Here is an 11,870-nt window from a genome sequence, read left to right on the forward strand (position 1 = left end):
TGCCGTATTTAATATGGTCCACGTGCACATTTATATAACATTACGGATATAAATATGACTGCTTTAATTATAAAACGTGAATTAAATTGAAATTGTAAAAACGTGTAAATTGAAAATACACATTTATCTTTCATTAAAAAAGCATAATTCGTTTTTTTATTAACGTTTAACAAAAACAATGCATGTTGTTCGTTATTAAATTAGCAAAAAGTGTCGTTTAAAAAAAAAGCACTGAACATATTTCATTTAGCCTTCATAATGAGTGTTTTTTTAATATATAAACAGAAATGTATTTGCGTGTGTTATTTATGCTAAATCATAAGCCCACAGAAAACAAGCGCGTTCATGAAAACACCTGACAAATATTCACAAATTAAAAGCTTACAGAATTAAAATAGAAATGAAATAAATATTTTGGTTGTGACCGGCGCATGATATTAGGAACATTATTACATTGATATTTTAATAATAACCAAATGTGAAATAAAGCGTAATTTAAATAGTGAGTTTATGCGCGACTTTTTCCAATTATTCATTTCGATCGATTTAAGAGACTATAATATTCACAAGAATCCGAGATTGAACAGATTTATCAATCATATTTTTATTCTGTTGTTGTTATTAATATCCTTATTATAATAGGCTAATTAAACAATCATGACAAATTAAATAATAATAGTCGCATAGGCCTATACTAGATATTTAGTTTTTATAGCCTATAAATAGGCCTAATAATCAATATTTCCTCGAACAAAATATTTAGCAGAAACACTAAATTTTCACATTAGTTTTTTTCCTCATATTTTCCACAGAACAAAATAATATATAGTTTGCGTTTTAAATATAATGTTTTAAACGTATGTTTTATGCAAGGAATTTTTCATTTATTCCTTCATGAAAACACGCCGTTATTCAAATGATTTAATTATATGTATTATAATTTTAATGTAAATTATTGTAAATTGTGAATTATATGATTCAAACAAATGAAAGGATAATATTCCAACTAAACGCGATGGGTTTTGAATGGCTTTATCAATAAGCCCGTTTTCATTTTTCGTTTCGTTTTTACATAGCGAAGCTCCTCTCACAGGAACGCGCTCCAGACGCGCGCCCGCGGACACGCGCTGATTACATGGCGTCTGCTGCCACCCAGCGGCCAGAACAAGAACAGCAGCACATTATTTTCAAGAAAAATGGCACAAAAAATGCATTTAGAGTCATGTAAAATGATGTAAAGGCAAAAGTTTCAGCTCTGAGTAGATAGACAGATAGACAGTAGCCACATGCCTTTGAAAAAGGATCGACTTTATTTACAGGAACATTTTCAGGAGGTTTTCAGATAAAAATTATTGGTGATTCATGGCCTCATTGAGACAAAGCTGTATCTTCTCTCGCTCTCTCTCCCTCTGATGGCGAGCTGAGGGACGTATCCGGCGCTCAGCTCCGTGTGTGTGTGTGTGTGTGTGTTGATTTTGCCCAGTCATGTTGGCGGAGAGAGACGCCCGTGGAGAGATTGCAGCAATATGTCGTGTCGTCTTTTCCTCTTCAGTGACTTTCTCCCTTCTTACCCACAACCTGCATTTGACACACACAAAACATCAAACGCAACACATGTAACTTCCATCATGCTAAGCAATACATTTTTAACCGGAGAATAATTTCATACAGAGTGTATTCATCAGGATTTGATTGAATGGTGGAAAGTGGGTTATGATATTATTGTTGGTTATTAATATTTCCTCACCCGTTTGAAGTCGTTCATGTTTGTTGCCTGGACAGGAGTGCCGATAAACGTCAAATAGTTCACTTTTGTCGTCTCTTCGTCTCCTTGGTTTGACTTGATAAATAACTGAAAATACAAACAGGTGGAAAATGAGAAACTCAAGGGGCTCAAAATACCATCATATTAAATATATTATAGATTATAAATATTATAGTTCGCCCAAATATACAATTTGTCATCATTTATTCACCCTAATGTTGTTCTAAACCTGTACGAGTTTCTATTTTTTCTATATTTTTAATGTTGGTAACCAAACAGTTGATGGTTTTTCATACTATGGAAGTCAATGGGAACCAGAAACTATTTTTTTTTTCATACTATGGAAGTCAATGGGAACCAGAAACCATTTTTTTTCATACTATGGAAGTCAATGGGAACCAGAAACCATTTTTTTTTCATACTATGGAAGTCAATGGGAACCAGAAACCATTTTTTTTCATACTATGGAAGTCAATGGGAACCAGAAACTATTTGGTTACCGACATTCTTCATAATATATTTTGTATTCAACAGAAGAAAGAAACTCATACAGGTTTAGAACAATTAAATAAGATAAACATTTAAAGATGGACTATTTTTTACAAAAGTTGCAAAAATTATAAGTTTGGATTTGATGTATGGGGAATTTTTACACTAATCGGAATGCTAAAAGTATTTTAATATATATATATTTATATATAATTTTAATATGCTGAAATAAAATCCTGTAGTTATTTATTTTTATTTGATATTATTAGTATTTATATTTTTATTTAATTTATGTAGTTTTATTGAATATGCAATTTTTGTATTTTAAACTAAAAAAACATAAATGGTTTAAATCATCTGTGCTATTGTCCCAGCATCACGAGTGTAATTGCACATACAGTCACACTGTTGACGTTCTGGAACTTGACGTATCGGAGCGGGATGAGTCCGTCATCTTTGTAGTCTTCCTCGGACAGATCCAGCGCCTGCGTCGCCTCACTTCTCTCCGCGTCATCGAAACCCATGGAACGAGGAAGATTGATGAAGATCTTCACACTCTTCGGGGCTTGAGCTGAAAACACACGGCGAGACGATATAGGGTTTATATCAGTGTGAACAGGTCTGAGAGGATTCAAATAACACTTCTTAACCCTCTGATGGTCTTCGGGGGCTTTTGAACCCACAAATTACTTTTGCTGAATTTTTTATTTATTTATCTTTGTCCAAATGGCATGAAACTTTGTACGGCTCTCAACCCTTTTTAGATCTACAAATTTTTTTTTTATTGTAATGATATCTGTTTTTATGTTAGCGTGAAAAAAATAGTGACACTCGTGATCTTCTGGGTCCCTGGAGACCCCAGGCAATGATATGTAATTTTGTAACAGAATAATAGTTTTTTTTTAACAAATGTAATTTTACACTGTTTATTAATGTTTTTACTCCACATTTGTGCAGTTTTTGGAGGATTTATGATACATTTTAAATTTATATAAATTAAAAAAATATTTTTTTTTTCAATAGGTTTTTATACAAAAACAGCTTTTTATGTAAAATTCACTTTATAAAAGACAAAAATTTCTAAATTTCATTTATGGGGATAACATGGATATTTTGACATGCTTTAGTGTCACATTTTTTTGCCCATATTTTGGATCATGTAGTTTTATAATTTTAGCCACTAGATGGCTATATGCTCCACTATATGCTATTATATGCTATTAACTGAAACAATATCTTTTCACAAGTTTTTCCAGTTGGATTCATATCTAAATATTATGAAATCACAATTCTAACAATAAAAAAATACTTTTTTAATCAAATAACATTATTGACAAGAACAAAAAAAAAAGAAAATCACTAACTCTTCTTGATTTATTTATACAACTTACATTTACAGCATACATATTGTGATATACCTGTACATATCAGTAGGTTTTGCTTTTTTTTTTTAAATGTCTATATTAGTTTTAGTAACAAGTTAAACTAATTAAAAAGGAGTATAGTTGCTAAAGTAAAGTAACTAGCTAAAAATATTATACGTTTTTTTTTTGCATTATATATATTTTTTTTTTTTCACTTTGCGGATATTCTGTCTATGTTATTCTGGATAAATCGAGAATCATATCTAAAAATAACATGCAGTCTATTTAAAAAGATTAAATTAACTAGAATGTATTATTATTTAAAAAATCAGTTTGAGTGAATGATTCAATGACTCACTCATATAGACTTCACTTGTTTCATTACTGGATGAATCAGCGTTTTTGAACGAATCTTTCGAATGAATGATTCAATGACAAACACATTTTCTAACAGACTCTTGTCTCCACCTACTGGTGTAATGATGTAATTGATAAAATCTTTATTTAAAGCATCAAGTTACTTTCTAAAGCAGATTTACTCTATTTTGATCGCTACTGTAGACATCAGTGTTTATATCTGAACTATAATCTTTTATCCCAGTGCTTCTGTGATCATATGAATGATTGTAAGACAGAAATAATGAAACTGTGTGGCTGAAAAGACTGAATATCTGTACATGACAACGGCTCTCTCCGATATCAGAACACAGATCTGAATGTTTGTGTGATTTTATCAAAGGTTTAATAGACACAGGAGACACACTCGTGGGTGTTTGCAGGGTTCCCACACCTCGTTAACTTCAAATTCAAGGACTTTCAAGGATTTTCCAGGTTCAATATCCTCAAATTCAAGGACTTGAATGTGGGAACACATTTGTTGTGTCCAGAAACAAACGCATAAGACATGAAGTGTTGGCGAAATGTGTCCCTGGATCACTACACCAGTCTGGAGCCGCACGGGTATATCTGTGGCAATAGCAACTATACATTGTATGGATCAAAATTATACATTTTTCTTTTATGCCAAAAATCATTAAGATATTAAGATCATGTTCCATGAAGATATTTAGTAAATGTCCTACCGTAAATATATAAACATGTATTTTTGTGAGTGAATGCAGCACAATCGTGAACATAAATGCACAACTTTAAAGGAGATTTTCTCAATGTTTACATTTTTTTGCTCCTCAGATTCCAGATTTACAATAGTTGTGTCTCGACCAAATATTGTCTTATCCTAACAAACCACACATCAGTGGAGAGATTATTTATTCAGCTTTATATGATGTATACATTGACCCATGTGACTGGTTTTGTGGTCCAGGGTCACAAATAACACAATAGCGGACCGGAGGAAATTATATAGATTTTTTTTCCAGAAAACTTAAATAAATTCAAGCACTGTATGTTTATTGTCAAAAACTTTCCAGGGCCTTGAATTTTATTTTATTTTTTTCAGATTCACAAACTTTGAAGGACCCGTGGGATCCCTGTGTGTGAATTGAGATCACAATCTTGTAATGTCAAGCAAGGAGAGCGGGTGTCTTACCGAGCTCAGCGGACAGCAGCTTCAGGGAGAAGAGTTTGACCGGCTGATTGAAGGAGATCGTGATGAGAAGCTGCAAACCATCGCAGAAGAATCAGTCATGAGATCAACACTACAGATCATATTCACACACTCGAGACACACACACTCACACACACTGTGATATGATCTTATGAAACATCAACACTTTCACTTTCAGTTAAACGGCCATTAGATACGGCAACTAAACCCTGGAAATAAACACAAGCTGAAGCTCTAAAATTACTGGAAATAAAATACACTTAAACTGAACTAAAGATAAAAAAACTACAATTTTGGGAAAAAAGGCATAAAAAAATTAAACCTAAATAGTAATATTATGAAATAAAATACATTTAGGTTTCATTTGTTGACATTATTTAACTAGATTAGTTAACATGAACTGCACTTATTATTCTTTGTTAATGTTCATTTCAACATTTACTAATACATTATTAAAATCAAAAGTTGAATTTGTTAGCATTAGCACTGTGAACTAACATGAACAGCGGGATTAACTAACATTAACAAAGATTATGAATACTAATGTATTGATCGTAGTTAGTTAATACAATAACTAATGTTAACAAATAAAAAACGTATTGTAAAGTGTTACCTAAAAAATTAAAAGGCACATAACAAAATTTACTAAATTAAACATTGGATGGATAGATATAAACTAAATAATGATAATATTAATAATAATTTAATCAAATTAAACTGAAAATGTAAAAATAAAAGGTAGTTCTAAATACTCATGAGCACTATGAATAGTATATAAATATTAAAATAACACATTATGCAGCGTCTGAAATTTAGTAGTCAATTTATTATAATAAATAATCAAAATAAAACACTTTATTTAACTATTGTATTTGTTGAACATTAGAGAACATGTGACTAAGTTGTTAAATTATTGAAATATTAACTTTAAATCTATGATTTTTAGCTCAAAAGGGGTTCGGCTGACAAAAGTTTGTGAATCCTTGTGACACCGGGAACACACACACACACACACACACAGTTAGTTCCTTCACATGTAAACAGGGCGTTTATGTCAACATTGCATTAAACATCTGCATTAAATTATTACATTCTTTAAAATAATAAATTTTTAGCTAAATGTGACTTAGTATATGTATATTTCTGAAAGTTTCCTCAGATAACACACTCTAGATCAGGGGTCGGCAACTGGCGGCCCGCGGGCCAAAACTGGCCCGCCAGCAATATTTTCTGGCCCGCCGGATTATTTTGGAAGTCTGTTTTTTTTTTATATTTTTTTTTTTTTACTATAACGGTTTACAAATAGGCCCCGTGAATCAGTGATGCGCGAGATGATCAAAAATGAGCGACGAGTGCCTGCGGTCACCCGCGGTTACGAGTCATCCAAAAATATTTTTAATGATATTCGGGTCGCGGTCGGTCGGGTCGTTTGAAATAAAGATGCCAATTAAACCATTGTAATTTATATAGTACTAGACATAATGTTCTATGAAATACATAGGTCTACACTTTATTGGCTTAATAACTGCGCGAGGATGACGCACGAGCTCAGTCTGCAGAGATGACAGTGGGAAATCCTTATTTACCTGAATGTTGAGCGCGTTATTAACTTTTGAATAAGAGCTGAAGCGGGACAAAATGCCCGATTTCCCAAAACGTTGAACTGAGCAATGCCATTGGGCTATTTTAATAGGCTACTTTTAAACGCATATAGCTCAGTAATGTCAGTTTTATGTATTTTCTGAGAGGAGGCGGGGTTTTTGTTGGGAAATTCGGAGGAGAGACGCACACTTCGATTAGACTGGATAAACACATGCAGCATCTTAATTGTTAAGAAAATGAAACTAAATAAATGAATAAATCAAGCCTTTATTACAAAACACAGCATTCAGAAAAATGCGCACCCCTAGTTCCTACGTCTATGGCCCAATATGCGGGTCGGGTACAATATTTTCTTTCTTTTGTTTGCGGTCCGAGTTGCGGGCGGGTTGAAAACGTCGGTCGGGTGCGGGTTGTTTATACATTGATCCGCGCATCACTGCCGTGTATCATTCGTTCAATCGTTTTTTTTCCCCCAAATTAAAACCAAAAATAAAAAAATGAAAAACGACTTGTTTTTGAGATTTGAGATTCTGAAAACGAGATCTAAAATTTTAAAGCAGGTGAACACTTTTAAGCTTTTACTTTTAAGTATTTTAAGCGGAAAAAAACAGTCCCGCGCAGACCTCTTGTGTCCCGAATAAATAATAATTTAAAAAAAGGAATAAAGTTCAAAAGTTGTACAGTCCATTGGTAATACAATACTAAATCCAATATATGTATCCGCTGCATTTTCTCGTGTGCTTAAATGGTCCAGTGGTAGAACTTTCGTCAAGTGTGTAAAAGCTTCTGGGTTCTAATCTGCATTTGTAAAGTTTTTTTTTTTTTTCGTTTTTTTTTCTTCATCAAAACCGATTATGCTCATCAGTGGTTGTATATAAGTAGTAGGGACACGTTTGTGTGCATTATATTTTGTTATTTCACCGTAACGAATAGGCCTATTCCATGTAGCTGGCCCGCCATCTACTGGATAAAAAAAATATTGGCCCGCGGCCAAAGTTACTTGCCGACCCCTGCTCTAGATTGTCATATGGACTCATGCACTTTCTGTAAAGTTGCTATGAAATTATGTGTATTGTGAAAAGCGCGTACAAATAAACGTGACTTGAACATAGCATTACAAGCCGCGAGCGTGTTCACCTGTTCGTCACAGTCGGACTCCAGGTAGGTGGAGTCCTTGATTAAGCAGTTGTCGAAGCCGCAGTCGTCGCTCTCATTCAGACATTCACAGCCGGCTTTACTCACGAACGGCATCAGGTCCATCTGAACACAACAAGCGACACTCTCAAAGGTCAAAGTTCACAGCTCACGAACCCCATCAAACCCCAGCCTGCAAGACTCACGTAGCCTTTGGGAATATCCGAGTCTTCGTTGCTCCCGGGATCGTTCTCCACATGCTGTTTGATCTTCTCCTCCAGGCCGGAAGCGTCTGCGCCCTGATACTGGTCCACGCGCACTTTGTTTCGGAAGAACTGGAACGTCGGCGTCGCCGAGATATTATTGGCTGCGGCTGTTGCCTAGGAGACGGGGGGGAAACACTTATGGTCACAAACTGTAAAAAATTACATGATTGATTCATGCAAACTTATGTTTATACATCACTTTGCCTTACTTTTATAAGTTATACGAGATTGAACTCGGGTTTTTTTAAGTCAGTTTAATATATTTTAAGCTTAAATTACTTTACAGCCAATTTATTATATACTTTATATACTTTATTACAATACTTTACAGATTATACTTAAAGGGGTCATGACATGGTTTTTTTTATTTTATTATTATGTTCCCTTAGGTGCAATTATAGTATTACTATAGTTTTTTTTACAAAAAACTTTTAAAATGTAGTGATTTATGACCTTTCCCTGTTTCTCATCCTCTGATTCACACAGTCTGTTTTGGGGGTGTTTCCCCTTTAAGAGTTCAGTGTTAACGCCCACTGCTGTGATTGGCTAACGTCAGTGCCTATGCATCAATTATTAACGCCCCCAGCCAGAACCTGTGCGGATTCAGCGTAACTGTTTAATAGCGGGTGATGCATGCGAAGCGATGGCTCTTGCAATGATAAAACCTTATTATGTTTGAGCCGGAATCAGAGGAAAATGAACCATCACCACGACAACGAAGACTGGATCAGCCCGTGTCCACATGGAAAGTGAAACTATTTTGAATTAATAAAAAAAAATTAACCCGAGACACTTGAAAACGGATTATTGTTGCATAATTATCCTATAGCTTAATTTGCTAACAGTTTAACATTATTTAACTAATTCCAATGAAATGATAGGGTGTACCACGGACAAAAATGCATGCACAGACAGGCCATCTTTGAAGATGCAGCATTGATAAAGGCAACATTTTTAATTTTCTATCACATGTAGGCCTACTAGAAAGGCGACATATTTTCAAGATTCTCTTATACAAATGTGTTTATATTAGCCATGGTAAAAAGTAAGTTTGCGTCGTCGTTATTGAGCCCAGAACAGTCGGCACGGACTTATCTTTGAGCAACAGTTTTCTGGCAAAGCCAAGCATCATATTGGGATTTTTTCCTCAAAACAGTCATCCTTCAAATGTATAGAACACTGCCGTGACTGGGACGTCCGCAAAAAATAAAGTGCATCCATTTTTCCCTGACGACTGGATCTTTCAGCGTATTTAAAAAGTAGTTTAAAGTTTTAAATACATTACTTACAGTTTGCGTCGTCGATGTTGAGCCCAGAATAGTCGGCACGGACTTATCTTTGAGCAACAGTTTTCTGGCAAAGCTCAAAACAGTCATCCTTAAAATGTATAGAACAAACGCTTAAATTAACACTGCCGTGACTGAGACGTCCGCAAAAAATAAAGTGCATCCATTTTTCCCTGACGACTGGATCTTTCGCAGCGTATTCAGAGATGTAGTTTGTCCACAGCCAGGAACAGCACATCTGCGGCATCGTCATTTCCCTGTACACAGACCCACTCGCTGTCCGGCGACTGAACACTTGTGAGGCGCGCAGCGCGCGGGCGCGACAACGATATGAAATGAGCGTAGTTGCCTTGCGCTTTAAGCGTAGTTGTCTTGCGCTGGAGGCGGTCATATGCAAACGCTGGTACGTCACTTCGTACCGTGACGTCACTTCTTACCATGGATCCAGAACGAGCTGTATTTAGAGCTTGATTAAATAAATGATTCGTTTATAATGGGGAGGACGTCTTAAGCTATGAAACTTGCAGGACGTTTTAATGGTACAAAGACCTCTTATATACCAAAAGATCAAGGCAAATTTGGTTTCTCATGTCATGACCCCTTTAAGTAAATAAAAACTTGTGTTGAAATACATAAAACATGTTTTTACAGTGGTGTTATTTTAGTATCATTAAGATACGATTATAGTTTTTATTCATATTTTAACATTTTAAGTTTTACTTTACCCATTTTAATCAAGTTTTATTCATTTTTATTAGTTTTTTTGGGTAACACTTTACAACAAGGTTTCATTAGTTAACATTAGTTCTACTTTTACAGCGTTTATTATTGTTTATTCATATTAATTTCAACATTTACTAATACTTTATGAAATCAAAGGTTGTATTTGTTTACATTAGTAAATGTACTGAACTAACATGAACAGCTGGATTTTTATTAACTAATTTTAACACAGATTAATAAAAAATTAATTAAATGTATTGCTCTTTGTTAGTTCATGTTATTTAATACAAAAACTAATGTAAAAAATGAGACCTTATTGTAAAGTGTTACTTCTTTTTTAATGTCTAGTTTTTATACTATTAACTTTACAATAATCTCTCACCTGACAGACGTGGACGTCGACTTCTAGAAACACAACCTGAGGGTATTTGTTGCTCAACATGTTGAACGCTGGAGCTATTCTGACACACGGACGACACCTGGACAGAGAGAAACCATCGTCAGTTAAACATTATCCTCTCAGAACAAGAACTAGGACACGTTTCCCTTCAATATGTCCGGCTTCTGGAACGAGAACCAATGTGGGCGGGGCTTGATTGGATGGTTGTGGTTTGCTATTGGCTGATATCATGTGATTGACAGGTTGCCCCGCCCACATCATCAGAGAAGAGATGCTGCACGAGGGAGGATCAACTCTTATAAACACAATAATGATATTTAGACACCGATAAATCATTTAGAATAAACATTGGAATATTACATAAAAACATAAGAACTAAAAGTGACTTTAAATCTGTGTTTAAAAACAACTACATCTCTAAATTACACTAAACGATAAATTTACTAAGAACATTTCTCCTAAATATTAGATTGAGAAATTATAAACTATTCAACCTGGCAGTTATTCATTAATGTATAATAATAATAATAATAATAACAACAATTAAATCATAAAAGTGCACAACTAAAATAAATGAATACACAAAAATGTATTAATAACAATAAGTGTTTAATTATAATTCTTTAATAATTATACAATATTAAACACATATTTAAATAAGTGCTGGGTGTATAATCGCGATTATACACATCAAATATAATATACACATGAAATATACATGCATATGTGTGTATTTATTATATATACATAATAATTATACACAGTACAAACACGTATATTATGTAAACACAAACTTTTATTTTTACACTTTAAGTGTTTACCTGCTTGTCATGTGACCATTAGCCAACATGTGAATGTGTTAAATTTTTGAAATATCAGAGGGTGTGTGTGTGTGTGTGTGTGTGTGTGTGTGTTTTGCTAAGTCATGCCGGTGTGTGTTCTGTTCTTGTCCTTCGTTCAGTCTTGTGTCTTGAGTGGCGGGTCAGTCTGTGCTGTTCTGACCCGGCTCGGACTCTCGATCTCTCTGTGTGTGTGTGTGTGTGTGTGTGTGTGTTCTCGGTTCTGTCAGGTTCGGCTGCAGGGGCCTCACACACACTCACTCACCCACTCATGGTGAACTTCACCACGGCCAGCCTGGATCCTGCGCCGCTCAGCTCCGCCTGGAACTCCGAGTCATTCCCAATCACCTTCACCCCGACCATGACTCAAAAACACGGGGAACGAATCGCTGAAAAGCGTTATTAATCACCTATAATCGGTCAGATTGATCAAAA

At 34.7% G+C, this 11,870-nt stretch overlaps 1 protein-coding gene across 1 annotated transcript; it reads right to left on the reverse strand.

Annotated features, from left to right (window-relative positions):
* Positions 1 to 1,287: 1,287 nt before the first annotated feature.
* On the reverse strand, positions 1,288 to 11,840 carry txnl1 (thioredoxin-like 1). The gene is made up of 8 exons (XM_079586509.1): positions 11,701 to 11,840; positions 10,579 to 10,675; positions 8,128 to 8,301; positions 7,925 to 8,047; positions 5,168 to 5,237; positions 2,653 to 2,825; positions 1,748 to 1,852; positions 1,288 to 1,578 (listed from the first exon to the last, which is right to left on the reverse strand). Exons 1-8 carry the CDS (start codon positions 11,796 to 11,798, stop codon positions 1,549 to 1,551), a joined length of 870 nt encoding a protein of 289 aa, XP_079442635.1. The 5' UTR covers positions 11,799 to 11,840; the 3' UTR covers positions 1,288 to 1,548.
* Positions 11,841 to 11,870: the final 30 nt, after the last annotated feature.

This window comes from Phoxinus phoxinus (genome assembly GCF_949152265.1).
Source record: "Phoxinus phoxinus genome assembly, chromosome: 17".
NCBI classification, from domain to species: domain Eukaryota; kingdom Metazoa; phylum Chordata; class Actinopteri; order Cypriniformes; family Leuciscidae; genus Phoxinus; species Phoxinus phoxinus.

Excerpts from the sequence above, each read along its gene's own strand:
- txnl1 (XM_079586509.1), bottom strand. The coding sequence starts at position 11,798 with ATGGTCGGGGTGAAGGTGATTGGGAATGACTCGGAGTTCCAGGCGGAG. Across the intron at positions 8,302-10,578 it reads TCGACGTCCACGTCTGTCAG|GCAACAGCCGCAGCCAATAA; the intron begins GTGAGAGATTAT and ends CCCGTCTCCTAG. Across the intron at positions 1,853-2,652 it reads AGAACGTCAACAGTGTGACT|TTATTTATCAAGTCAAACCA; the intron begins GTATGTGCAATT and ends TTGTATTTTCAG.